This window comes from Saccharomyces cerevisiae, chromosome XII (genome assembly GCF_000146045.2).
Source record: "Saccharomyces cerevisiae S288C chromosome XII, complete sequence".
In the NCBI taxonomy this organism is placed as follows: Eukaryota; Fungi; Ascomycota; class Saccharomycetes; order Saccharomycetales; family Saccharomycetaceae; genus Saccharomyces; species Saccharomyces cerevisiae.
In genome coordinates, this window is record NC_001144.5 from 423,542 (window position 1) to 450,000 (window position 26,459).

Sequence of the window (26,459 nt, forward strand, 5' to 3'; positions counted from 1 at the left end):
AAAGATACATAACTTTTTTTTTTTTTTTCAGTTCACTGAAATAAGAAAAGGCGGGCGAGGTGAAAAACAAAAAAAAAAGTATAGAGAAACAGAAGTGGAAGAAGAGCTAGGAAAGCACAGCGCATACGACGGTCACCTAGGATGGAGCACCAACAATTGCGGAAGTACGTCGAATTGTACAATAAGGAGGTCGAGGAATTCTACAATGGTGCCGCGTCAGGCCGCCCAGCTGAGTTCCATCCTTCCAAAGTACATGTAAAGAGCATCCATGAAAAGGCGGGTACCGCCAATGCTGGTGTAGAAATCTCTAGCGTTGGTGTAGACTGGGACAGCGAGGAGAAGAATACCTTTTTCTGGTGCCTTTCACGCTATAGTATCCACCGTGTAGACGAGTGGCGCTCATTGTTGCCTCGGAAGAGCGCCATGGAGATTCTAGGTTATTACAGGTTGTTAAGGAGAGCGAGTGCGAGCGCGAGATCGCGTAAGGCGGGTGACGACGGAGCGCCCATTGCGTACGAAATGAGCGCTGAGTGGGTTGCCCTGGAGACAAAACTGAGCGAGACAGTGATGGCCATCACGGAAGGCGCAGCCGAGGTTGCCGATGAGGAAGGACACTGCGAGGGCCTTATCGATTATGAAAGCTGGAAACGCAGGTGGGTGGCCATCTACTCGCACAGCCGTATCGCGGAGATAAGACCCTTGCCCCGCCACGCGCTGCCGCTATCGCGCAGCGCGACGCAGACTTTGGAGCGCTGCGTAAGTCGCTACACACGTACATTGCTGTGGTGCACGGCCCTTGCGGGTATGGCTTCCCGCAGCGTCAGCGCCAGGGCGGCCGAATCTCGAGGACACAAGTCGCTACCGACGGTGGTAACTCGCCGGCAAGTTGAGCGTGCACTATGCACAGAAGCCCGATCACGTGACCTACACGTGCTTCCAAGGCGCATTGTTTTGACACTGCGCAAATGGGAACTAGACTATCCGCGAGAGGGCAAACTGTTCCGCACCAAGGAGATGGCACATCTGTTTCTACAAAGCCAGTTGTCCAGACGGGATGCGCCCCCAGTCCATCAAGACGAAAATCAAGAAAATCAAGAAAATCAAGAAAATCAAGAACAAGATAACACTGCAAGTGAAGGTGAAAGCGAGGCAGAAAGGGATGAAATCGACGAAGCGGACTTGTTCCGATCAGCATTACATGAAAATCAGTTGCTAAAATGGTTATCCAAATGAGACACAATGCGAAAAATCGCGCAGGGACATAATTTTTGTTTTCATTATTCTTTCGCTTATTCCCTCCGTTAGCTCCACCGCTTTTTTGATTGGAATTTCCTTTCGGCAATGGCTTTCCGGTTACCACGCCTCGGGTTTCGCATCCCGAAAAGCATATCTACACAAGAAAAATGAATGATAAACAATTGATGAGTGGCGCTATTTCCCTTATCATCTCATTATTGTACTTAGTATCGTCTATTATCAGGAGAAATCGCATGAACTAAGCCCATTTTCTCACCCTTCTGCCTTCTTATATAAAGCTTGCTGGGAACCGAACACAAACTCCACAAGTCCGTAGCAGCTCTTCTCTTTTGTCTTTTATATATCATAAACATCGCTACATAGTAATAACACTAACGCACGCTAGAAATGATAGCTTCCAAAAGCTCCTTATTAGTTACTAAATCGCGCATACCCTCTCTATGCTTTCCTTTGATAAAGAGGTCCTATGTGTCAAAGACTCCGACACACTCTAACACGGCTGCTAATCTGATGGTTGAAACTCCGGCCGCCAATGCCAACGGCAATAGTGTGATGGCACCTCCTAACTCAATCAATTTTCTACAGACACTTCCCAAGAAGGAACTATTCCAACTGGGATTCATCGGTATTGCGACCTTGAACAGCTTCTTCCTGAACACGATCATTAAGTTGTTCCCTTACATCCCCATCCCAGTAATAAAATTCTTCGTCTCTTCTTTATACTGTGGCGGTGAGAACTTTAAAGAGGTCATCGAATGCGGCAAACGTCTGCAGAAGAGAGGTATATCGAACATGATGCTTTCATTAACTATTGAAAATTCCGAAGGTACAAAGAGTTTGTCCAGTACTCCAGTAGACCAAATTGTCAAGGAAACAATCAGCTCTGTCCACAACATCCTACTGCCCAATATTATTGGCCAGCTGGAATCTAAGCCAATCAATGACATTGCTCCAGGTTATATCGCTCTAAAACCCTCTGCTTTGGTCGATAACCCTCACGAGGTTCTGTACAATTTCAGTAATCCCGCCTACAAGGCTCAAAGGGATCAGCTGATCGAGAACTGCTCTAAGATTACAAAAGAGATTTTTGAACTAAATCAATCTTTGTTAAAGAAGTACCCTGAAAGAAAGGCCCCATTTATGGTTTCCACTATTGACGCTGAGAAGTATGATTTGCAGGAGAATGGTGTTTACGAATTACAGAGAATCTTATTTCAAAAATTCAATCCCACTTCATCTAAACTGATATCATGTGTCGGTACTTGGCAGTTGTACCTAAGGGACTCTGGTGACCATATTTTGCACGAATTGAAGCTGGCCCAAGAAAACGGCTATAAGCTTGGGCTGAAACTGGTTCGTGGTGCTTATATTCATTCTGAAAAAAACCGTAACCAAATTATCTTTGGCGATAAAACGGGCACTGACGAAAATTACGATCGTATCATCACTCAAGTTGTCAATGATTTAATCATCAATGGCGAGGATTCTTATTTTGGTCACTTGGTTGTCGCCTCTCATAATTACCAATCCCAAATGCTCGTTACTAATTTGCTAAAATCTACCCAAGACAACTCTTATGCCAAATCGAACATTGTGTTGGGGCAATTACTAGGTATGGCAGATAATGTTACCTATGACCTAATTACCAACCATGGCGCTAAAAACATAATCAAGTATGTCCCATGGGGCCCACCATTGGAAACTAAAGATTATCTTTTGAGAAGATTGCAAGAAAACGGGGATGCTGTGAGATCTGATAATGGCTGGCCATTAATCAAGGCCATAGCAAAGTCGATTCCAAAAAGAGTAGGCCTATGAGAGGACTATAATATATACTCCAATTTCAAAGACAAACCAAAAAACCAAAAAAAAAAAAAAGTATGCATACATAATTCTGATGTTCTAGTTATACATATTATATATAAGTAATGATAATAACACTAATAGTAAAGTAAACGCACGGATATCAAGAGTTAATATACTTGAACCACTTAAATAACAATCTGTTGGTAAAGCTTTCTTCCTATTGATTATGGGTTCGAATAGTACCAGATGTTTTGCCAATCCTAAATCGGTAGGAAAGTGGCTTGTCGTCGTCAGGCTTATTATCAACTCTTATGCACAAGAAAGGTACTCATCTTCTATAAACTACATAAGACCTGAATCTAATCAAAGGGAGAAAGCGCAGAACATCAGATTTAAAGCGGTTTTGCTTGATACACTCAGCCTTGTCTCTTTGTAAGGATTTTGGGGTACCTATGAATAATACATCTAGTAGTGTTAGTAAACCAACGTATGGGATTTTGGGATACATAGTTTTCCAGTGTTTCTTATCCGTGATAGTTTAATGGTCAGAATGGGCGCTTGTCGCGTGCCAGATCGGGGTTCAATTCCCCGTCGCGGAGAATTTTTTTAAGCTTCTATTAAAGAAGCTTTTTTTCACTTATATCTGATGGATGATGAATAGCTAGTTCAAACGGAAATCTTTGATAAAGCTATATCAAAATTCAAAGCCCAATAAGTCAGTATCATGAAGTTTATAGCATTAATATCAGGTGGGAAGGACTCGTTCTACAATATTTTTCACTGCCTGAAGAACAACCATGAATTGATTGCCCTGGGAAATATATACCCAAAAGAATCAGAAGAGCAAGAATTAGACTCTTTCATGTTCCAAACAGTAGGACATGACTTAATAGACTATTATTCTAAATGTATTGGTGTTCCACTATTTAGACGCTCAATATTACGGAACACTTCTAACAACGTCGAGTTGAATTATACTGCTACTCAGGATGATGAAATTGAAGAACTATTTGAACTTCTAAGAACTGTCAAAGATAAAATTCCAGATTTAGAAGCTGTTAGTGTAGGTGCCATCTTATCGTCTTACCAGAGGACCAGAGTGGAAAATGTTTGTTCCAGATTGGGTCTAGTAGTGCTAAGCTATTTATGGCAAAGGGATCAAGCCGAACTAATGGGTGAAATGTGCCTTATGTCCAAGGATGTTAACAATGTTGAAAACGATACTAATTCAGGAAATAAATTTGACGCCAGGATAATCAAGGTGGCAGCAATTGGATTGAACGAGAAACATTTAGGAATGTCCTTGCCTATGATGCAACCGGTGTTACAGAAACTTAACCAACTTTATCAAGTTCATATCTGTGGAGAGGGTGGGGAGTTTGAGACAATGGTCTTGGATGCCCCTTTTTTCCAACATGGATACTTGGAATTAATTGATATTGTCAAATGTAGCGATGGTGAAGTTCACAATGCAAGGTTAAAGGTAAAATTTCAACCGCGTAATTTGAGCAAAAGTTTTTTACTCAACCAATTAGATCAATTACCTGTACCTTCGATTTTTGGTAATAATTGGCAAGATTTAACCCAAAATTTGCCAAAGCAACAAGCTAAAACAGGAGAACAAAGATTTGAAAATCACATGTCGAATGCTCTACCACAAACGACAATCAATAAAACCAATGATAAGTTGTACATCTCTAACCTACAATCACGTAAAAGTGAGACGGTCGAGAAGCAAAGTGAAGATATTTTTACTGAGCTAGCCGACATTCTGCATTCCAACCAGATTCCACGGAATCATATTTTATCTGCGTCATTATTAATTAGAGATATGTCTAATTTCGGAAAAATCAACAAAATATACAATGAATTTTTAGATTTGTCAAAATACGGACCTTTGCCACCATCAAGAGCATGCGTAGGTTCGAAGTGCTTGCCAGAAGATTGTCACGTACAGTTATCAGTTGTTGTTGATGTAAAAAATACAGGCAAAGAAAAAATCAACAAGAATAAGGGCGGACTACATGTTCAAGGCCGTTCATATTGGGCTCCATGTAATATCGGACCATATTCCCAAAGTACTTGGTTAAACGATGATGCAAACCAAGTCAGTTTTATCAGTGGGCAAATCGGACTAGTACCGCAGTCAATGGAAATATTAGGAACACCTCTCACTGACCAAATAGTTTTGGCATTACAACATTTTGATACTTTGTGTGAAACAATAGGAGCTCAAGAAAAGTTACTCATGACATGCTATATTTCAGACGAATCGGTTCTCGACTCTGTCATCAAAACATGGGCGTTTTATTGTTCAAATATGAATCATAGATCAGATCTATGGATGGACAAATCTGATGATGTTGAAAAATGCCTAGTTCTTGTAAAGATTTCTGAATTACCTAGAGGCGCTGTTGCAGAATTTGGTGGTGTTACTTGTAAGAGATTAATAGTGGACGATAATGATTCCGACAAGAAAGAAAGGGAAGAGAATGATGATGTTTCAACCGTATTCCAGAAATTGAATTTGAATATTGAAGGTTTTCATAACACTACAGTTAGTGCGTTTGGATATAATAGAAACTTTATTACGGGATTTGTAGATAGTAGAGAGGAGTTAGAACTTATCTTGGAAAAAACCCCAAAATCAGCCCAGATTACCCTCTATTATAATCCCAAAGAAATCATCACTTTCCACCATCACATTGGATACTATCCGGTGGAGAAACTTTTTGATTACCGTGGTAAAGAACACCGCTTTGGGTTGCATATTCGTTCCTAACTCCAAATGTAGGCCTTATATTTTATAAACTTAATAGATATACGCTGTCCACGCTCCTGGCGGTGTAAATGATAGACAGATCCCAAATATGTTAGCAAATCATAGGAACAACACCATATTGTGAACACGTAAAATTTAGAATACGCCGCACAATTAAGGTGTGTTCTGTAATAATTTGATTATTGATGATGGTTTAGGAACCAATATTCATATAAAAAAATGATCATTCTATAAAATACCTTATCGTAACACTTGTACCATGCTACTAACACTGTATATATTTCTGACCCCTAAGAAAAAGCACCTGAATAAGCTAAAGACCAAGTTAAGCTTTGCCCATTGTCTAGGAAATTTCTGTTGAAATCAGGTTGGCTGAAAAAGTCGTACGAAAATTTTGGATCAAGCAGAGCCATATTTAACATGATTATTCCTTTCCAACCGTCATTCACTTGATCAATTATCGGCTGCATTTTTTCTTCCCACTCCTCTTTGACAAAATTTGGTGTTCTGACCCATGAAGATGCTGATGTTATAGGAATGGCGTGAATCATATGAATGTATTGAGGCTCCATGCCAAAATACGTGGCGTGATCAATTTTATTTTCGAATAAAATACCACTAACTTTATTACCAATAAATTCTTTCGGTTGGACAGTATTATTGCTTTCGTATAGGAAGTAGCTCTGGAAAACATTTCTCATGATGCCGAGTTGTAAGTTCGCTATGTCAGTTAACTTAGAATTTCCAGTTACCAACCCCCACAATTTTATCGCATAGCAAGAATTGACATCTTCTGAAGTAGATTCTTCATCTTTACCGTCACCACTTGGAAATAGTCCTTTGGCCCATGAATGGCCATTAAACCAATCAAATGACCTAAATTGAGGGAAGTACGGATCATCGTTGTCAACACCAGAGTAATCTCTAATTAAGCACTCAACCCAATCTCTATTATTTTCTAACCAGGAGTTGTTAGTAACTCCACTTAAATCAGAATCGACTAAAGAGATAATGGCAGCCGTTATGACATGATAAGAGTAATGAAAATGATGATCATTATAATAAGAGTTACCAAAGTCTTGGCTAGAAGAGCCTGATGAAATTATGCCTTTCCAACTAACGTCGTAATTTAAAGGTAAGACTTGCTGATTGCTGATGAATCTCTCCATTGCAATAGTCAGTTTAGATAATAATTCTTTTGTTAAATTTTCATCATGAAGGATGTAATGTGTCACATAAAGAATCCACGCATACTTTGCAAGTATCTTACCAGAGAAATACATAGAATCTATGTTTGATTCTTGTTGAGGGTCACTCAATTGAACTTCTTGAACAGCAGCTTCCCGAATTTTAGATAGCTTTTCTTGACTGTAATCTGCCTTCTTATTCAAAGATAACGCGACAGGTTCAAAGCCCAATTCTTGAGGTACTTGAACCTGCATATCAAAACTGTTTGTGAGATAACCAGTCATTAAGCCTTTAACTGTGGAATCCAGGCTTGAGGCAATTTCACGTTCCTGCATTTCTGGTGTGAATGCCGCTTTATGATGTGGTAAAGCATACATTAGAGTAGTTCCAGACTGCGAGTAGCCTGCAACCGTATAGTTAAATCTGTAATTTGTGAAATGTTCATCAACAGTTTGCCCTGATAGGTCACAGTATACTGGATAACAGCCCGCTGCCATGTCAATACTGGGGACGGAGTCTGCAGATAATTGACAGATAAGACCATTGATTTTATGAGATGATATTATTGTATTGCTGTCGAGTAATGAAATTTGAAAATCTTGTGGAAAAGAGTAATCAGGTGAGGTCAAATAAAGTATCCAATTCCTATTATTCTCAAGTTGTATATTATATTTACCATATCTTTCATTCACGCTTATGCGCTCTAAGCTCCTGAAACCAACGGCGCTTCTTAATTCAAAACCCAAATCGTGGTAAATAGCCGTGACAAAGCCCATCCCCTGAACCAGCGGGAATTCTATAAACTGGGAACTACTCAAAGACATTAGTAAGCACATGGACATATGTTTCATATCCCGGAATTCAAGCTTGATATCATTTGAAGAGACAAATTCCCTGGCCTTGAATACAAATGATTTTATATTTGTGGGATTGAAGTAGAATCTGGGAGGATTTGTAGTTGTATCAAAAACCCTTTGAGACGCTAAAGTATGATTGGCGGCCAAACCAAACAATTCTGGATCACGAGAAAACCAAATTGAATAAGGATGTGTCCATATAGGTTGTGTATTATCGTCTAATAACATGTTTGTGTAGAACTTGTTTGTCTCCAATGGATCAACAGATTGATCATCAATATTCGGCTTTGGTACCGGGTGTTGAACTTTGTTGAAGACGGAAGGAGGAGCTTTTAAGTTAGAAAGGACAGGTGATTGAAAAATATTGTCACTATTCACCTGGCTGTCAGCTAAAGGGTTAGAACTGCTTGGTGTGCGCAGTGATTCACCTGCCACCCTATTTTCTCGAGGTTTACTGGAGTTCTCAGAAGAACAAACTGGTGGCTGAACATTTGCGCGAGGTGGTAAGGGAGGAGGTCCTCTATTGGTAGTACCGCCAGGTCTATTAGGAACAGGTGGAGGAATGGCTTGCCTACTGTAACACATCTTTTTACTTCTCGTATTTATTTATTTTTGTTTTTATGATACTAGCACTTTTCAGAAATTCATGAATTTTATTTATGGTTCCAAGAAAAAAACTTCAAAGAAATGAGTACTAGAATGATATATCCACAAAAAAAAAAAGAGCAGAAACAAAATGGATGAGATGGATAATGTGATACGATCTCTGGAGCAAGAATATCGGTTAATATTGCTCTTGAACCATAGGAACAAAAATCAACATAGAGCGGCTAGCTGGTATGGATCGTTCAATGAGATGAAAAGAAATTGTGGACAAATAATAACGCTTTTTAGCTCGAGAAGATTACAAGCCAAACGCCTTAAAGATGTTGAATGGGTCAAGTTGCACAGGCTATTACAGAGAGCACTTTTTAGACAGTTAAAGAGATGGTACTGGCAGTTCAATGGCGTAATTGCGCTGGGACAATTTGTAACGTTGGGTTGTACACTAGTAACATTGCTGGCAAATGTGAGGGCACTGTATATGAGATTATGGGAGATTAATGAAACTGAGTTTATAAGATGTGGATGCTTAATAAAGAACTTACCGAGAACAAAAGCAAAATCGGTTGTGAACGATGTCGAAGAACTTGGAGAAATTATAGATGAAGATATTGGCAACAACGTTCAAGAAAACGAACTAGTGATAACGTCTATACCAAAGCCTCTGACAGAGAACTGTAAGAAGAAAAAGAAAAGGAAAAAGAAGAACAAATCAGCCATTGATGGCATATTCGGATAAATATACAAGTAAATAGACTTTTTAAAATAATAATATCAATGCTAATAAATCATTCATTAATGACCTTGTCTGCCCAAGTAGGCAAAACAAACGCACTAGAATGTATTTGAGGATTATAGTACTTCAGCTTCCCTTGTTCTTGCTCAGATATCTTTCTTTGCGGAATGTTCAACGGTATATTGGCGTTATTACTGCAAACAATTAAACCTAATTGGCCAGATGTATAGGTTGGAACCATGGTATAGCAATATTCTGTATTAGGAAATACCTTTTTGGCTGTATTTTTCAAATCATGTAAGTATTTTAAATTTAACCAAAAATTTTCAGAGCTTTGCATAATAACAACGCCATTAGGATTTAAAGCATCTTTCAATAGTTCGAAATACCTCTCTTGAAAAAACGCTTCAGCTGGACCTTCAGGATCAGAACTATCTGTAATAATGACGTCAAATTTCTTATGGACGTCGGAAGCACCTATATCTTGTAAGAACTTGAAGCCATCGCAAAGTTTCAAGTCCAACCTTTCGTCATCGAAAGCACCATTACTCAATGTGGGCAAGAACTTACGGGATAATTCGATCACTGATGAGTCAATTTCTACCATAGTGATATCTTCTACACAGCTGTGCTTGGCTACTTCCCTTAAGACACCTCCGTCCCCACCGCCAATGATAAGTACACGCTTGGGATTAGAATGCGCAAACATGGCAATGTGGGTGATCATCTCTTGATAGGCAAACTCATCAAATTCCGTACATTGGACAATACCATCGAGGACCAAAACAGTACCGTATACCTTGTTACGGAAGATTAAGATGTCCTGAAATTCACTGCGGGCTTCATAAAGTATTGAGTCCACGGTCATAGTAAAGGCCTGGCCCGGAAAACTTTTATCATTAATCTCTCTAAACCATCCATCTTTGATGTAAGGATGCTGTGAATTATTAACCATAATGTATAACTGAATCTGTCACTTTATCCTGCCTGTCTCATCGGCGTTTTGATATTTTATTTTTAACTAAAATCAGCAGCAACTTGAAAAATTTTGAGATAACCTTAAAAAGGATCTAGCAATAAAGAGAAGCTCGAAGTAGCCATGGACACTGAAGAGAAAAAAAAGACTACAGCGTCAGTAGAGCATGCCCGGATGTTGCAAAATGAAATACAACAGTTATTTGCTCAGTTGCGGGATACGAATTCTCAAATTCGCTGCGATCTTAACGAGTTTGAACAAATAAAGGAATCATCTACAACAGCGGATTCAACCACGAACAGTGCGAACTGATAAATTTATATTCAAATATATTTTACATAAACAATATTAATATATATATATATTCCCCCTACAATGATGAATGCGTTTCTGCCGTCACGTTTCCTATTATCACCTTCTCTTAGGTCCTCTTATTGGTGGCATAGGTCTTGATGAGTTTTTTTTGAATAATGGTGCATTCTTTAAGAGATCTGGAACAACGATAAATTTGATCTGTGACCCACGTACGAATATTTGATCCATGTGTGTTACAGCCCCCTGGGGCTCTGTAGCTATTACATCTCTTAGCTGTACGTTCATGCTATCTTCGCTTTCAACAAGTTTACCACGATAAGTCGCTCCCGTTGTTAGCTCCAGAGAAACGATATGTCCCTGTGCCTCATTTAATAATTTCACTGGTATTCCATTCATAGTCATTGTTTCTGATACGTGCCTCGCAGCGCTTTCTGATTCTCTTCGTATTGCTCTTATAAGAATTTTTTAACGATTTCAAAAATATCAAATCTATAGAACGAAAGAAATAAGAAGCTGCCATCCCTAGAAAAGTAAAAACTATAAGGTACCAAGAAGTAAAAAGAGAAATATAGGGATATAATGATAAAAACACGTATAGAGGAAGTTCAGTTACAATTCCTCACAGGGAATACCGAACTTACGCATTTGAAAGTCTCCAATGATCAACTTATAGTAACGACACAACGGACAATTTACAGAATAAATTTACAAGATCCGGCCATCGTCAATCACTTTGACTGTCCATTAAGCAAGGAACTAGAAACTATAATGAATGTTCATGTTTCACCAATGGGTAGTGTCATTCTTATTCGAACCAACTTTGGCCGGTATATGTTGCTAAAGGATGGCGAATTCACTCAATTGAACAAAATAAAAAATCTCGACCTCAGCTCGCTACATTGGATCAACGAAACCACCTTTCTGATGGGAATCAAGAAGACGCCCAAGTTGTACCGAGTTGAATTGACAGGAAAGGATATAACCACGAAGCTATGGTATGAAAACAAGAAACTCTCTGGTGGAATTGATGGCATTGCGTATTGGGAGGGCTCTCTGCTATTAACTATAAAAGACAACATTTTATACTGGAGAGACGTGACAAATATGAAATTTCCTTTAGTATTACCAGATGAATCTGAGCAATTTGAAAGGTTAAAACATCATGCGATAAAGAAATTCGATTCGTACAATGGACTCTTTGCTTGGGTCACATCCAATGGAATTGTCTTTGGTGATTTAAAAGAAAAGCAAATGGAAAAAGATCCTGCTTCTAATAATTTTGGAAAATTCCTATCTTCGTCGAAGGTTCTACTCAATTTCGAACTGCCTGACTACCAGAATGATAAAGATCACCTCATCAAGGATATAGTTTTGACTGCTTTCCACATCCTGCTTTTGAGAAAAAATACGGTAACAATGGTGAGTCAATTAAATAACGACGTAGTGTTTCATGAAACTATACCGAGACACCAGTTGACTGGCTCCAACACTGATAGTAATGAGAAATTTTTAGGCCTAGTAAGAGATTCGGTGAAAGAAACGTTTTGGTGTTTCTCAAACATCAACGTCTTTGAAATTATTATCGAAAATGAGCCTAATTCGGTATGGAATTTATTAGTTCGGGATAACAAATTTGACAAGGCCCTATCGTTGAAAGGCTTGACGGTGAGGGAAATAGAATCTGTAAAACTTTCAAAGGCAATGTACCTTTTCCACACTGCTAAAGATTTTCATTCCGCGGCTCAAACTTTGGGAAGCATGAAGGACTTGTCACACTTTGGGGAAATCGCATTGAATTTTCTCCAAATAAAAGATTACAACGATTTGAACGTAATATTGATAAAACAGTTGGATAACGTTCCCTGGAAATCAACTCAAGTCGTCTTGTCGAGTTGGATTATTTGGAATTTTATGAAACAATTGAATGATATTGAATTAAAGATAAACACAACTAAGCCAGCTTCTACTGATGAAGACAATTTGCTAAACTGGAACCTGAATCTCAAGGAGAAATCGAATGAACTAACGAAATTTTTGGAAAGCCATCTAGAAAAACTTGATAATGAAACCGTTTATCAAATAATGTCCAAACAAAACCGGCAAAACGAATTATTGATTTTTGCTAGTCTAATCAACGATATGAAGTTTTTATTATCATTTTGGATTGACCAAGGAAATTGGTATGAGTCCTTGAAAATTCTGCTTACAATAAATAACCATGACCTAGTCTATAAGTACTCTTTGATTCTCTTATTGAATTCACCAGAGGCTACTGTGTCAACGTGGATGAAAATCAAAGACTTGGATCCAAATAAGTTAATTCCAACAATTTTAAAATTTTTCACAAATTGGCAAAATAATTCTAAACTGATTACTAACATATCAGAATATCCTGAAAATTACTCACTGACATATTTGAAATGGTGCGTTAGAGAAGTCCCAAAAATGTGTAATCCAATAGTGTACAATTCTATCCTTTACATGATGATTACTGATCCGAGAAACGATATGATACTAGAAAATGATATAATCAAATTCATGAAATCAAACGAAAACAAATATGATCTTAATTTCCAGTTACGGTTGTCTTTAAAATTCAAGAAAACTAAGACCTCGATTTTCCTTTTAACACGTTTAAACTTATTCGAGGATGCCATTGACTTGGCATTGAAAAATAACTTGATTGATGATTGTAAGGTAATTGTGAATGACGAGATTCTTATAGAGGATTATAAATTAAGGAAAAGATTATGGCTGAAAATTGCAAAACACTTATTACTTTCAATGAAAGACATAGATATAAAGCAATTAATTCGAACGATTTTAAATGATTCCAACGAAATTTTAACGATTAAGGATCTTTTGCCATTTTTTAATGAGTATACTACAATTGCTAACTTGAAAGAAGAACTGATCAAGTTTTTAGAGAATCACAACATGAAAATGAATGAGATTTCAGAAGACATAATAAACTCCAAGAATTTGAAGGTGGAAATAAACACAGAAATTTCTAAATTTAATGAGATTTACAGGATACTAGAGCCAGGTAAGTCTTGTGATGAATGTGGTAAATTTCTACAGATCAAAAAGTTCATTGTTTTCCCCTGTGGCCACTGTTTTCACTGGAACTGTATAATCAGGGTAATACTGAACTCAAATGATTATAACTTGAGGCAGAAGACGGAAAACTTCTTAAAGGCCAAAAGTAAGCATAATTTGAATGATTTAGAAAATATCATTGTAGAGAAATGTGGATTGTGCAGTGATATCAACATCAATAAAATTGATCAGCCAATATCTATTGATGAAACAGAATTAGCCAAATGGAATGAATAGTAGTATTCTTTTTTAGTCAGGCTGAAACACTGAAATTAAAAGAGGGAAGATAAATATCATTACTATTATCTGACTAAAATATGTGTCGAGTATTTACTTACCTAAATAGCCAAGAAGTAAAAAAAATGCGTATCAAAAATGAATAAAACGTAAAATTATCGGGGAAAAACCTTGTATTTTCAAAGAGTAATAAAACGGGTGAATTAAAATCACAATATATGTATGGCTGAAGTTCAACATAAGTCATAACTAGAGAAACTTCTTCTTGCCCATGAGTTAATATTCCACCTCATAATTCCGTAATCTGTACCAATAATCAAGGAGCTCCCATTCCTATCTTCAACCCAATCGATACCTGATATATTGTTTTCTTCTGAGAATTCGTTACTTTCCTGAGTTGTAATCACTGGTCTTCTCAAAAAATTGGATGTGCCTCTATTATTCCTACTATTTGCAGCAAAATTGTCATCATCTGACGGTAAGTCTGGCGTTGAAGGTGGTCTGAGAAAACTTTCAAAAGCTCTTGCGGAAACACCATGATAGTCTGAAGAAACACGATACGTTGAGTGAACATCATTGTAAGCTTCATAATATTCATCATCTTCAAAAACATCATTACTAGCTTGCTGGTGAGAAAGTATTAAGGGGTCAATTAAATTTTGAGGTGCGGAATTTGACGACGAAGTTGCGATAGAATCAGCAGCAGGTGTGCCAAGACTTGCGTTAACATTGTTATTAGAATAATCGGCGGTTGGTGCCGAAGTCGATACTCTCCTTACCCTGAATGAACATCGTCTCTTGTATGGATGAGCTACGTCACTTGATGAACTACCTTTCGTAGAAAACAGAACCGATTCGTTACTAATTTTATCCATAACTTTCGGAAAAGGTAGAATTTGCGGCTCCAAATACTTTTTTGGGATTCTTTGAGCCATAGTTATCCATGGTTCTGTGGTTACATTTGGCATAGAGGGCAGCGAAAATCTTCTTCTTGATAAAGACCGATAATCCGCCCCTTGTAATTCATTTTTGCTATCATTACTTTCGTTTTCGTTGTTATTATTTGTGGTGAAATTATGATTTGTATTATGCTTCCGTTCGTTTATATATTCCATATTAACTTTATCAGGAATAACAATAACTTGGTGGTTAACGTAGTTTCTTGTATCTACAACGTGTACTCTGCCCTGATGTTCAGAAATGAATAATAAATCATCTAGGCCATAACTGAACCTACAGACTCTAAATGCACCGTTGTGGGAATGTGGTCTAGTCGAACTAATTTCTGCCATGGGAGTAGCCATGTTTCTGATATCATAAATTGCGCAAGTACCATTTTGAAATACCGTCGCAAATTGCAAGTCGTTTTCGGAAAAAGAGTTATAAAACCCATGGTCTGAATTTGGAGCTTCATATATGTTTTCGATATATTCTGATTCATCAGGTAACGCAAACCGTGGTATCCGTCTAACACGATTGACAGAACTACCCCAGGAAGGATGATTATCGTAATGTAAGGAGAATTGGTTGGTTAATTCATTTTGATTGTAAACAGCAAATTTATTAGAATCGCCAGACACTACCATCGTTTGACCATCATGTGACAAAGAAGCGTTATTCAAAGGAAATTTTAAATCCGCATAACGCTTCACTAGTGTTACATCTCTATTACTTACATCGCATTGGTAAAGATGACCATCATTGTTGCATGCAAAAAGATCAAACTGCATACTGGCCCTGTCATAAAGTGTGACACAATTATTGATGAACTGGCCCAACGTAAAAGTCATCATTGTGTCCGTTTCTTGATTATAAAACTCCACGATGCCCTTCCAGATATTAGGATTTGAATAATGTGAATTTATAGGGAAACTAATATTTTTGGAAATATTAATCGGTTGGGAAGGTGGCGGCAACGAAATATTTGCATCTTGAGCTAAACGGTTCCAATTAGAAGGGAATCCCTTATCATCAGAACCGATTAGACCACCACAAACAGTCAACCCATTTAATTCCGTGAAACATCTCGGCTTAAAGTTGAACTCTACCAGTTTCTCGGAAGGAACATGTAAATTTTTGGAGATATACGAGCCCGTTGTCCTAGAACCTTTTGTAGACGTTTTTTCAGTAGAGTTTTTACCACTGTTACTCGGTTGAATAGAATTATGTCGCCTTACTGGAGACCTCAATACGGAAGAATCCGTATCTAGTACTCTTATCGAATGATCGTAAATATAATACAGTTTACTCTGGTTCATGGAGCCTGGTTTGATACAATCCCGCAACTGCCAATGGTTTATGGAGACCTTGGCATCGTAGAGTTCTAAAGCAGGCATCATATAGTTTTGGTAAACCTTATCAGAGCCAGTATTTAACCGTTCATCTTGCAGCGCCTCCTTAGATTGCCCCGTGCCATCAATGGTCATTCTTTAACACGTATACTTTTGTAACTTATTGCTGTTTTTCTACCACTTTATTCGATCTTACTTGTCGTTGCTTAATCAGCAAAAGTTTTGTACTAGAATAAAGTTGTAATAGGCTTTTAATCCAGAGTCTCCTCCTCCTCACTTTCTGATCATCACCCCTTATTGCCTCAGAAAAGAGATCATACTCCGCTTTAAAGCCGTTCAATGTCACGTGACACAAAGTTGTAGCCGTATAACATATGGCGCTACCATGTTGTTATTTAGACGGGTAACATCACCGTTTAGAAAGATAAAGGAAAGTGAAATTATTGGAATGGAAAGTGTTCCCAAAAGTTCGCACCAACGCAAAAAGAAATTTTTTTTTCAATTTTGATATCATCGTTGCGTAGAGGAAGCCCTAACTGAGTAGAGAAATTATATGGTATTTTCCTTGTAATATTTGATTTTGAGTCGATATCCCCTTTGTTCTTCTTCCTTCCTTCGCTTGTTTTAGTTGTATACTTGGTTTATTGTGGAAGATTTTTTTTTCTGCTTCGTAGTTTTAAATTAGAAGTTATTTCTTTGCAAATTTCTCTTCCCCCCACAGTATTCTTTTAGAGGTGAAGTAGAAATAAACCAAGAAAGCATACACATTTTATTCTCAATGTCCAACCCATTTGATTTGTTAGGTAACGACGTCGAAGACGCTGACGTTGTCGTTTTGCCACCAAAGGAAATCGTCAAGAGCAACACTTCCTCCAAGAAGGCTGACGTCCCACCTCCATCCGCTGACCCATCCAAGGCTAGAAAGAACAGACCAAGACCTTCTGGTAACGAGGGTGCTATCAGAGACAAGACCGCTGGTAGAAGAAACAACAGATCAAAGGATGTCACTGACTCTGCCACCACCAAGAAGTCCAACACCAGAAGGGCCACTGACCGCCACTCTAGAACTGGTAAGACTGACACCAAGAAGAAGGTTAACCAAGGTTGGGGTGATGACAAGAAGGAATTGAGTGCTGAAAAGGAAGCTCAAGCCGATGCTGCTGCTGAAATTGCTGAAGACGCTGCAGAAGCTGAAGACGCTGGTAAGCCAAAGACCGCTCAATTGTCTTTGCAAGACTACTTGAACCAACAAGCTAACAACCAGTTCAACAAGGTCCCAGAAGCTAAGAAGGTTGAATTAGACGCTGAAAGAATTGAAACTGCTGAAAAGGAAGCTTACGTTCCAGCAACCAAGGTCAAGAACGTCAAATCTAAGCAATTGAAGACCAAGGAGTACTTGGAATTTGATGCCACTTTTGTTGAATCTAACACTAGAAAGAACTTCGGTGACAGAAACAACAACAGCAGAAACAACTTCAACAACCGTCGTGGTGGTAGAGGCGCTAGAAAGGGTAACAACACTGCTAACGCTACTAACTCTGCTAACACCGTTCAAAAGAACCGTAACATTGACGTTTCTAACTTGCCATCTTTGGCTTAAGCCTTATATATGAATAATTCCAACTGAAAGAATCCAATAACAGTGTTCTACTTTCTGTTTCTATTACTATTATTATTTTAATTGGTTATTTACTATATAATTTGCAAGTGAAGATGATCATGCTGGCAAACCAAAGAATAAAATTGGGTTGACATCCAATCGAGAATATGACATATCATTTTGTTTTATTTAAGCAATAAAAAATAAATGACTTTTAATTTACTTTTCAATTTTCTTTTTTTTTTTTTCACTTCTGAGATGTGCAAGCGTGTAGTTTGTTTGTATTTGTATAACAATTTCATCATTAGTCATTCTTCATTAAAAACTTTTTGTTATCGATTAAGGACATCCAGTATGATTCTTTTTCTCTCATCTTGATTATCTCTTGAGAGTATTGTTAGGCAACGCATTATACCACAGTTTTTTTTACCAAAGCGAGCGGCACTCCAGCAGGTGCTTCATGTAGTATTCAGGTATCACATCGCTATATTTTAAGTTTCTGTCGCCGTTGATCATTCCTATCTCCCATTCACTTCTTCCGTTCGGTTGCATCTGATTACCATAGTCATGTAGTCCAACTATCAAATCTTCGTGCCCTAGTTCTCCTTTTAACTTTTCGTCCATTAGTCCATTAGCTATACATGAAACGTCGAATAATATTTTACATGTGAGTCCCCACAAATCCCTGAATCTGAAAATACCTCCATCAACACCGTCTTCGTCTGAACTTGATAAATCCTCTATGGTTTGCAACCATGGCATTTCGTTATTATTTGCTACGTGAAAATGATAATGCATAATCAACCATTTTATTCCACCCCAATTAAGCTTATACTCCTTCCGCTCAAAATATTCTGCTTGATAACTCTTAACATCCTCATCGGCTTCAGGAAGAAGATGTATAACTAAGTCATTGAGTGGTACAGAAAACAAAGAAGATGTTTCTCCAGGGTTCAGCTTACCAAAAAACTTACGGATATCTAAGGGAACTTTGTATTTATCCTCATGTTTTTCTAATTTATCTTTGTAAAGAAAACAGACCATTGGCTTAACACTTAAAAATGTTCTTGATAAATAGCATGGCATATCCATGACCAAATTGTCTAATTTCATTCCGAACTCCTTATGCAAGACCTCAGGATCATGCGGTAACCCAATCTCCTCTTCAGCTTCTCTTCTGGCTACGCTTTCAAAGGTTTCTTGAAAATAATCAGCTTTACCTCCAGGAAATGAAACATCACCTGAGAAGCTTCTCAATGTTCTTGAACGTTTAGTTAAAAGCACTCGTAGTTCGCCTTTCATTCCAATGAATAATAGTATTATTACCGCCGAATTTCTTTTGAAAGGCCATATTGAGCTCCGAGTATATGGTGTTTTATGAAATTTGTATCTTATCAAGTTCTCTATTAGTTGCTTTGAACTCAGCATCCTCCTCTGACTTAATATCATTACAGCTTTTCTGTTACATGTGTGATTCTCTTCAAATCTACAATATTATTATTGAATTGTTATAAATATACTTACGCGGATCCCCCCCCACAACCCTACCCCAAAAAATAAATACAACGAATAAATACGCGATTGGAATTCATCGCTACTTTTGAAAAAACAGAATATATAAGTTGATAATAAGCTACTCTTGTATATACCTATTCGCCTAGGGATATAATCAAACTTTTAAATCGACCTTTAAGGTATATGTAACAACAAACGCCACAGTGATGAAAAGAATCGCATACTGCATGACAAATAAGACGGACAAACAGTTCATTTGAATGTGATCACCACATGCTGGCGTATAAAATGCTGTGAAATATACTTGAGCAGTAGCACTCGGCATGGACCACGTTAATATCATGTCAAATTTTCCTATGCCCGTATCCAGCCAATCGATCGAATATAGTTTATTTACCCATAGGACGCCAATAATAGGAATGACAATTAATCGAAAGCATGTCATCAATAAGGCGGATTTAATAAATCCAGGTGGCAATGACTTAATTTCTAATCTTGCCAACGTTCCGCCAAGTAATAGAAGCCCCAATGGAACACATGCATTTCCAATATACTCTGTAAAATCCATTAAAAAATTCAGAACAGGTTCTCCATCAGGCGCCTTATGAACGTGAACATATGTCGTTACGAAGCATGCTTTAACCCAGGGAATTAATGCACATATTATTCCTAGTATTGCCCCCAGAGATGCTGGCCTGAGGCAATTTATAATAAAGTACTGCAACCATTTGAGATTGTGTCTCTCTATAAAGAAGGAGAGGCTACCCCTCCCGTCGGTGGCCATATTAGTGCAATTTTCTTCTTCGATGGAACTTTCATCGGTATAACCAGTGTGCACATTACCAATACTTGCGTTCCTGCTTCCAACTTCTTCAGTCAAGGATAGTGGTCTTGATAAATCTAATTCACCTTGCCTTATTTTTTCGGCGGCACTGTATTTGGAAATCAACTCATTCATATCCGCTTTCCTTTTTCTTCTATAACTTCTGCCATCGCTATTTTTTGATATACGACTATATGAGAGGGAACTGCCATCTATTCGCGAGAACTCCAATGCGCCTGGGCTTGAATAAGTCGAGGAAACCCTATATATTTCAGCATGCGGAAGGTCACTTTCAAATTTATGGGATGCACCATTTGATTCTTTATAGGGTTTGATGTAGCCAGTAAAACCTTCGTAGAATGCCTGCGGTGTCATTTCATTTGTAGTAATAGAGTTACAAGACAAATCGCTATTACTTCTCGCATCTTCCGATTGATAGGCATTTGTAGGACGTGTGATATTAGGTAACTTTGTTATTTCAGTAAGTTTGCGATCGTCGATAGCGGGACTTACTGACGGAGTAATATTCTCACTATCTGGTTCTTTTGTATCTCTAAAATCAAGTCCGACCACTCTCCACATTCCAAAATTCATCATTAGGAAACTTTGAATAAATAAAAAAATGCAGGAATAAGCAACACCTTTATCAGCTTCTTCAGCAGTAAAAATGGAGCCGTTACCCATGCTCTGAATATAGGCAATAGGTAAATCTGATATATTTGGAAAGAAACCCGCAAATATGAGCCCCCAGAAGAATTTTTTGGGCACAGTCGTAGCAAATGTAGTAAATAAGGCGCCCGTGGCACCTAAAACAAACAAGATAAAAGCTGAAAGTATTATCACTCCAATCTCCTTTATATCCCTCCATGAAATATTGGACACAATTTTGTTGAAGGTCAAACAAGGCAAAATAGCGTTAACAACCATATTTGATATACCTTTCGCATTTTCCATGGAAACAATATCGAACTTAGCTACCAAATAGCCAACAAGCATAATGGTGTAAATTTTAAATATAGGTTTTAATGCAATGTAAATAGCGGCACCCAGAGAAAGGGACATCTTGGTTCATTTATTGTAGTACTAGAAAATCGTTTCCACCATATAAAAATGATAGACCTTGATCAGACACATGTAGAATTACCGATAGAAGAAATACTATATGAGTACTGTAACTTGTTTTACCTCTTATACGTTACACACTTTGATGTAAATATGACTCACCTTATGTACCAGACATTGACCCAAAAATACAGATATACAAAAGGTGAAAAAAGATATAGTAGTTCCTCGACGTATGCCTACGGGGAAAACAATATAGATGGAATTCTATAACACCGACAGTGATGTTTCTCCTGAAATTTGTGCCAAATAGCGCCGCGGAAAGTCGGCACATTTTGCAACATGGACTTCGGAGGTCTGATATCATCCCGTAACCTTCTCGTAATGCATCAGATTCTGGTCATGCTTGTTCAATATACATCCTACGTGCACAACGAACAATAGCTTTCTCGGTATCTTATTCGATTATCCCCGAAGTTTCTTGAAACGGCAATATCCTTTTACCCTATCCCGGGCGAAGAACCCCGTCACAGTGCATTACTTTATTCCCACTATAGGGATAACAGGGGCGATTGTGTACGAATAACTAGATTGTATTTAGATAACTAAGATATATGATAAGTGCGTAAAAATGGATATATCTATACATATATATCACTAAGTGCATAAAGTCTTTGTATTTTCGCTTTCCTAGCTGACCAGTAAAAGATCTTGTTTTTTAACTGATGGATAAATAGTAATTTATAACTGAATAGAGCAAAAGTTGGGAAAATAGAAAATAGAAAACAGAAAAGGAGCGAAATTTTATCTCATTACGAAATTTTTCTCATTTAAGTTATTTCTTTTTTTGAGAGAAAAATTGGTTCTCTACAGCAGAAATGATGGCAGGTACAACTTCTGGGTTGGCCAAAGTAGTTAGGTCACCTAGCTGTTCGGCTTCGTTAGAAGCAACCTTTCTTAGAACTCTTCTCATAATCTTTCCTGACCTTGTTCTTGGTAGATCTCTAACTAGAATAATGGTTTTTGGTGAGGCGAAAGGACCAATCTCACCCCTAACTTGTAAGATCAATTCTCTACGTAAATTATCTGGTGTGATGTGTTCTGCATCACCTTCAGTAGCGTTGTTTTGTAGATAACCATCTTTTAGGGAAACATATGCAACGACGGTTTGACCGGTCAATTCATCTGGAATACCGACAACAGCAGCTTCCGAGACGTTTTCGTGATTTGAGATAGATGCTTCAATTTCTGATGTGGATAATCTATGACCGGAAACATTTACAACGTCGTCAACTCTACCCCTGATCCAGTAGTAACCATCATGATCTCTACCAGCACCATCACCTGTGAAATAGTGACCAGGATAAGGTTTCAAGTAAGTATCCATGTAACGGTCGTGGTGGTTCCAAACAGATCTAGCCATTGATGGCCATGGTGATTTAACGGCAAGGACACCTTCGACATCATTACCTTCTAATTCCACACCTGTAACAGGGTCAATGATACAAGCGTTAATACCAAAGAATGGCACGGTAGCAGAACCAGGTTTTGTTGGGACAGCACCTGCCAAAGGAGCAATTAAATGAGAACCAGACTCTGTTTGCCACATAGTGTCACAAATGACACAGTTTTTGTTACCCACTTTTTCATGATACCATTCCCATAAGTCTGGAGAGATTGGTTCACCGACGGAACCCAAGACACGTAATGAGGAAGTGTCATATTTGGCAATTTCGGCTTCACCTACACGTTTGATTAATCTTAAAGCAGTTGGAGCCACATAGAAATGGGTAGCCTTGTGACGTTGGATAATTCTCCAATATCTACCATAATCTGGGTAGGCAGGAGTGGATTCGAAAATTATTGAGGCGGTACCCAAGGTTAATGGACCATATAGAGCATAGGTGTGACCCGTGATCCAGCCGACGTCACCGGCAGTGAAGAGAACATCTTCTGGGTGAATATCAAAAACGTATCTAGTTGTTAAAGCGGCACCTAATAAATAACCACCTGTAGTGTGAACGACACCCTTTGGAGAACCAGTGGAACCGGAAGTGTATAATAAAAATAGAGGATCTTCAGCGTCACATGAAACAGGAGGTAGGTAAGTTCTCTGCTTAGCGGCCTCCTCATGCCACCAGTAATCTCTACCGGCCTTCATTGGAATACCTTCAGTACCAGTTCTTTGGAAAACCAAGATACGGGAAACCAAATCGACTCCGTTCAAACCTTCGTCAACAATTTTTTTAGTGTTGATGGTCTTACCACCTCTTTTACCTTCATCACAAGTGATGACCACTTTAGAATTAGCGTCAACGACACGATCTTTCAACGAACCAGCGGAGAACCCAGCAAAGACAACAGAGTGAATAGCACCAATACGAGCCACAGCCAACATAGCAATGACCGCTTCTGGAATCATTGGCAAATAGATAGCCACTGTGTCACCTTTCTTAACGCCCCAGCTTTTTAAGACACCAGCGATTTGGGAAACTTTTCTGAGTAATTCACCAAATGTGATGATTTTGTTGTCGGATTCGTCATCAGCTTCATAGATCAAAGCTGGCTTGTCGGGATTAGCAAAGGCATGTCTGTCAACACAATTGTATGATGCATTCAATTTACCGTTCAAAAACCATGCAACATCACCATTGTTCAATGAACCAGATTGAACTTTGGTGTATGGAGCATCCCAATGCAAGTATTCCTTAGCCATCTTATCAAAGAATTTTTCTGGCTCATTGATAGATTGTTGATACATTTCTTGATAATGTTGCATATCAGTAACGTAACCCTTGCCGGGTTGGCTGTTGTAAAAATGTTGAGGAGCCTTAAGAGCCTTTACGTTGTGAGCTTCATAAACTACTTTATGTTCCTTGATTGTCATATTTTATTATTGTATTGATTTACTTTCCTGTATTCTGTTTGTGTATAACAATCACTAACCGCGGAGACACACAATTCGGAATTCGAATACTATATATATATATATTTTAAGGTAGAGGTATATATAAGGTTTGATCAGGCTAAACGTGCGGTGCGATATCGTTGCTAAAATTCAGAACACTGTTTTCAATCTCGAAGTAAAAAACGATAAAAATTATCAACAAAACCAGTGACGAAGAAGTTCAGTCACGAAACTTTTTTGCCTCGTTCAAAAAAAAAAAGCCAGCGGAATCGGCTACCGAATATCGGCAATAACGCTTCGGCCCCGGGAAACGCATATGAATAATTTTAAGTTAGTTTTATGCTATACAGCGGGTGGCTACGTGTAATGTATTTAATGTTTATATTTACTGATTTATGACATCGATGAGGGAGATCAATTCTTGCAATCGCGCCAATTCGTTGCGATCAGTGCCCTCTCTTTCGTAATTATTCACTGAAACTATCTTGCCAGTTATTGTGTTTCCCGAGAGGATGGCGCCATTACTGAAGGTATTACTAGTTGTGTTATCGCTACTGGAAGGCGTCGCAGACTTTTCCCTCTTCAGTTCCTTGCCACGAAAGTAAATAGTATCTTCGAATTTGTAATCCTTAAACTCTTCGGTTGGTCCTTGATACTCGGTATAGAAAGGCATGAAGCTCACGGTGTAAGCATCTAGATTCACGGCATCTTTGGTCATTGCGTATTTGACCTACTTACTGTATTAGTACACACTTGTATTTTCGGGCCTTGATGGTTTTGTTTCACTGCTTGTTTGCAATTGGTTGTTGTTCCTAACGCGTTTTGTCATTTTTCGATGAAGGTCGAACGGAAAGAACTAAAAAAGACTAGGGGAATGGAATGCGGAATAGCAGTGCATATTTCAGGATGAATGGAAAAACACATCTGCAGCAACAATGAAAAACCTTAGTGGATTTAAACTTCTCACAGGAAATATCGATCAAAGCAATGGGCTAGCCAAATAAAAAAAAAACTGTAGGCACAAAAAGCAGCATACGTCATTCGCAAAAAAGAAGGTCCTACCCGGATTCGAACCGGGGTTGTCCGGATCAAAACCGAAAGTGATAACCACTACACTATAGGACCGGAACTTCTTGATGATACGAACGATTAAAATTGTTGACGTTCTCTTCTTTTTTTCATATTTGAGTAGATCTGATGCGCAATGTCTATACAACCTGGCAGACAATTGTCTAAATAATATTTTGTAGGAATAAGAGTCCACTATCGTCTATCAACTAGTAGTCACACTACCAATATATTATCATATACGGTGTTAAGATGATGGCATAAGGTATGAGAAACTGTCATCGAAGCTGAAATGCAAGGATTGATAGTGTAATAGGATAATGAAACATATAAAACGAAAAGAGAAATAATCATAACATTATTTCCTAGAGTAGCGATTCCCCTTCGCGTATTCTTACATCTTCGAAGAGAACTTCTGGTGTAAGTATAATAAATATTATAGCTCTATCGAATGGTGCAATTATTTACCAAATTCTCAATAGGAATCCATAATACTACATACGATACTAATATTCTAGTATTTTTATACTTATTATTTCTTTTTTATTACACCAGCAATCGTTGCAAATTATCTTCTGATAGAATTTCTGAGGGTATCCTAAACTTATGCCATTTTCTTGGACTGTAAATCATACTTGGATGTTGTGCATTAGTCAATAATCGGTTCTTGTTCCAACGATTACATGTAAATGAAGGGAGAAATAATTATGGTAAATCATGCGGCGGTCCTTTTGGTGATGCAGTATCCATAGTCACTACATAACAATCTTAGTCACCTTGTATTGATTCACCACATAATCCTGCAGAGCCCGCTATGTCCTTAATCTGCGCGATAACTCTCCTACCCCTGAATTTTGAGAGCGCCATAGCAAACCGATAAAGCTGGCACAATTAAAGGTATCGGTGTTGTCAGAATTAGGTGCCTCCTGCTTTTTTTTTTTTCCTGCTCTTATATCCGTTATATCCGAATGATTTTTATCGCTTGTTTAAAAAATACTTTCCCGATATATATATATAGTCTCCCTTTAAATTTGTTTCCGGTAAGTTTTTAACACCAATAAATGAAAAGAAATGACTACGGTGATGAATATGAGCCGCGCATTGAATCAGGTTATGTAAGTATCAGAACCCCTAATTATGATGTCACTCTTACCCTTCGATGGCTAAGCGGCGACTGGGATGCCGGGAAAAGCTCTACAAATCTACTAAAAAAGTCAAATATACAGCTGTAAACTTCTTTCCTCGTCTACATCATGGTAACGATTGTTCAATCTTTACTTCGTGTCTTTTTTTTTTTCTATGTACTTTCTATTCCAACCTATGTGAAGACTAAAAT

The 26,459-nt window shown here is 38.1% G+C and overlaps 15 protein-coding genes and 2 non-coding genes across 17 annotated transcripts, besides 1 other annotated feature; 8 read left to right on the forward strand and 9 right to left on the reverse strand.

The window, feature by feature from the left end:
• Window positions 1-141: 141 nt before the first annotated feature.
• RRN5 (Rrn5p) lies at window positions 142-1,233 on the forward strand (the record flags this gene model as incomplete). Its single annotated transcript, NM_001182028.1, has 1 exon — window positions 142-1,233. One exon carries the CDS (start codon window positions 142-144, stop codon window positions 1,231-1,233), a length of 1,092 nt encoding a protein of 363 aa, NP_013242.1.
• Window positions 1,234-1,644: 411 nt separating this feature from the next.
• On the forward strand, window positions 1,645-3,075 carry PUT1 (proline dehydrogenase; the record flags this gene model as incomplete). Its single annotated transcript, NM_001182029.1, has 1 exon — window positions 1,645-3,075. The coding sequence occupies one exon, from the start codon at window positions 1,645-1,647 to the stop codon at window positions 3,073-3,075; it is 1,431 nt and encodes a 476-aa protein (NP_013243.1).
• Window positions 3,076-3,590: 515 nt separating this feature from the next.
• YNCL0008W lies at window positions 3,591-3,662 on the forward strand. The gene has a single exon. It is a non-coding gene; the product is annotated as a tRNA-Asp (tRNA).
• Window positions 3,663-3,787: 125 nt separating this feature from the next.
• DPH6 (diphthine--ammonia ligase) lies at window positions 3,788-5,845 on the forward strand (the record flags this gene model as incomplete). Its single annotated transcript, NM_001182030.1, has 1 exon — window positions 3,788-5,845. The coding sequence occupies one exon, from the start codon at window positions 3,788-3,790 to the stop codon at window positions 5,843-5,845; it is 2,058 nt and encodes a 685-aa protein (NP_013244.1).
• A 290-nt stretch (window positions 5,846-6,135) lies between these two features.
• Window positions 6,136-8,475, reverse strand: ACF2 (endo-1,3(4)-beta-glucanase; the record flags this gene model as incomplete). The annotated part of the gene is made up of 1 exon (NM_001182031.1): window positions 6,136-8,475. One exon carries the CDS (start codon window positions 8,473-8,475, stop codon window positions 6,136-6,138), a length of 2,340 nt encoding a protein of 779 aa, NP_013245.1.
• A 151-nt stretch (window positions 8,476-8,626) lies between these two features.
• On the forward strand, window positions 8,627-9,232 carry RMP1 (Rmp1p; the record flags this gene model as incomplete). Its single annotated transcript, NM_001182032.1, has 1 exon — window positions 8,627-9,232. The coding sequence occupies one exon, from the start codon at window positions 8,627-8,629 to the stop codon at window positions 9,230-9,232; it is 606 nt and encodes a 201-aa protein (NP_013246.1).
• Window positions 9,233-9,281: 49 nt separating this feature from the next.
• Window positions 9,282-10,184, reverse strand: SPE4 (spermine synthase; the record flags this gene model as incomplete). The annotated part of the gene is made up of 1 exon (NM_001182033.1): window positions 9,282-10,184. The coding sequence occupies one exon, from the start codon at window positions 10,182-10,184 to the stop codon at window positions 9,282-9,284; it is 903 nt and encodes a 300-aa protein (NP_013247.1).
• Window positions 10,185-10,328: 144 nt separating this feature from the next.
• Window positions 10,329-10,517, forward strand: YLR146W-A (uncharacterized protein; the record flags this gene model as incomplete). The annotated part of the gene is made up of 1 exon (NM_001184685.1): window positions 10,329-10,517. One exon carries the CDS (start codon window positions 10,329-10,331, stop codon window positions 10,515-10,517), a length of 189 nt encoding a protein of 62 aa, NP_001032582.1.
• A 99-nt stretch (window positions 10,518-10,616) lies between these two features.
• SMD3 (mRNA splicing protein SMD3) lies at window positions 10,617-10,922 on the reverse strand (the record flags this gene model as incomplete). The annotated part of the gene is made up of 1 exon (NM_001182034.1): window positions 10,617-10,922. The coding sequence occupies one exon, from the start codon at window positions 10,920-10,922 to the stop codon at window positions 10,617-10,619; it is 306 nt and encodes a 101-aa protein (NP_013248.1).
• A 177-nt stretch (window positions 10,923-11,099) lies between these two features.
• PEP3 (tethering complex subunit PEP3) lies at window positions 11,100-13,856 on the forward strand (the record flags this gene model as incomplete). Its single annotated transcript, NM_001182035.1, has 1 exon — window positions 11,100-13,856. The coding sequence occupies one exon, from the start codon at window positions 11,100-11,102 to the stop codon at window positions 13,854-13,856; it is 2,757 nt and encodes a 918-aa protein (NP_013249.1).
• Window positions 13,857-14,089: 233 nt separating this feature from the next.
• GID11 (Gid11p) lies at window positions 14,090-16,282 on the reverse strand (the record flags this gene model as incomplete). The annotated part of the gene is made up of 1 exon (NM_001182036.1): window positions 14,090-16,282. The coding sequence occupies one exon, from the start codon at window positions 16,280-16,282 to the stop codon at window positions 14,090-14,092; it is 2,193 nt and encodes a 730-aa protein (NP_013250.1).
• A 643-nt stretch (window positions 16,283-16,925) lies between these two features.
• Window positions 16,926-17,747, forward strand: STM1 (Stm1p; the record flags this gene model as incomplete). The annotated part of the gene is made up of 1 exon (NM_001182037.1): window positions 16,926-17,747. The coding sequence occupies one exon, from the start codon at window positions 16,926-16,928 to the stop codon at window positions 17,745-17,747; it is 822 nt and encodes a 273-aa protein (NP_013251.1).
• Window positions 17,748-18,173: 426 nt separating this feature from the next.
• On the reverse strand, window positions 18,174-19,196 carry PCD1 (8-oxo-dGTP diphosphatase; the record flags this gene model as incomplete). Its single annotated transcript, NM_001182038.1, has 1 exon — window positions 18,174-19,196. The coding sequence occupies one exon, from the start codon at window positions 19,194-19,196 to the stop codon at window positions 18,174-18,176; it is 1,023 nt and encodes a 340-aa protein (NP_013252.1).
• Window positions 19,197-19,416: 220 nt separating this feature from the next.
• On the reverse strand, window positions 19,417-21,147 carry YLR152C (uncharacterized protein; the record flags this gene model as incomplete). Its single annotated transcript, NM_001182039.1, has 1 exon — window positions 19,417-21,147. The coding sequence occupies one exon, from the start codon at window positions 21,145-21,147 to the stop codon at window positions 19,417-19,419; it is 1,731 nt and encodes a 576-aa protein (NP_013253.1).
• An 835-nt stretch (window positions 21,148-21,982) lies between these two features.
• Window positions 21,983-24,034, reverse strand: ACS2 (acetate--CoA ligase ACS2; the record flags this gene model as incomplete). Its single annotated transcript, NM_001182040.1, has 1 exon — window positions 21,983-24,034. One exon carries the CDS (start codon window positions 24,032-24,034, stop codon window positions 21,983-21,985), a length of 2,052 nt encoding a protein of 683 aa, NP_013254.1.
• A 406-nt stretch (window positions 24,035-24,440) lies between these two features.
• On the reverse strand, window positions 24,441-24,773 carry RNH203 (Rnh203p; the record flags this gene model as incomplete). Its single annotated transcript, NM_001182041.1, has 1 exon — window positions 24,441-24,773. The coding sequence occupies one exon, from the start codon at window positions 24,771-24,773 to the stop codon at window positions 24,441-24,443; it is 333 nt and encodes a 110-aa protein (NP_013255.1).
• A 335-nt stretch (window positions 24,774-25,108) lies between these two features.
• On the reverse strand, window positions 25,109-25,180 carry YNCL0009C. The gene has a single exon. It is a non-coding gene; the product is annotated as a tRNA-Gln (tRNA).
• Window positions 25,181-25,300: 120 nt separating this feature from the next.
• Window positions 25,301-25,487: a long terminal repeat (Ty1 LTR).
• Window positions 25,488-26,459: the final 972 nt, after the last annotated feature.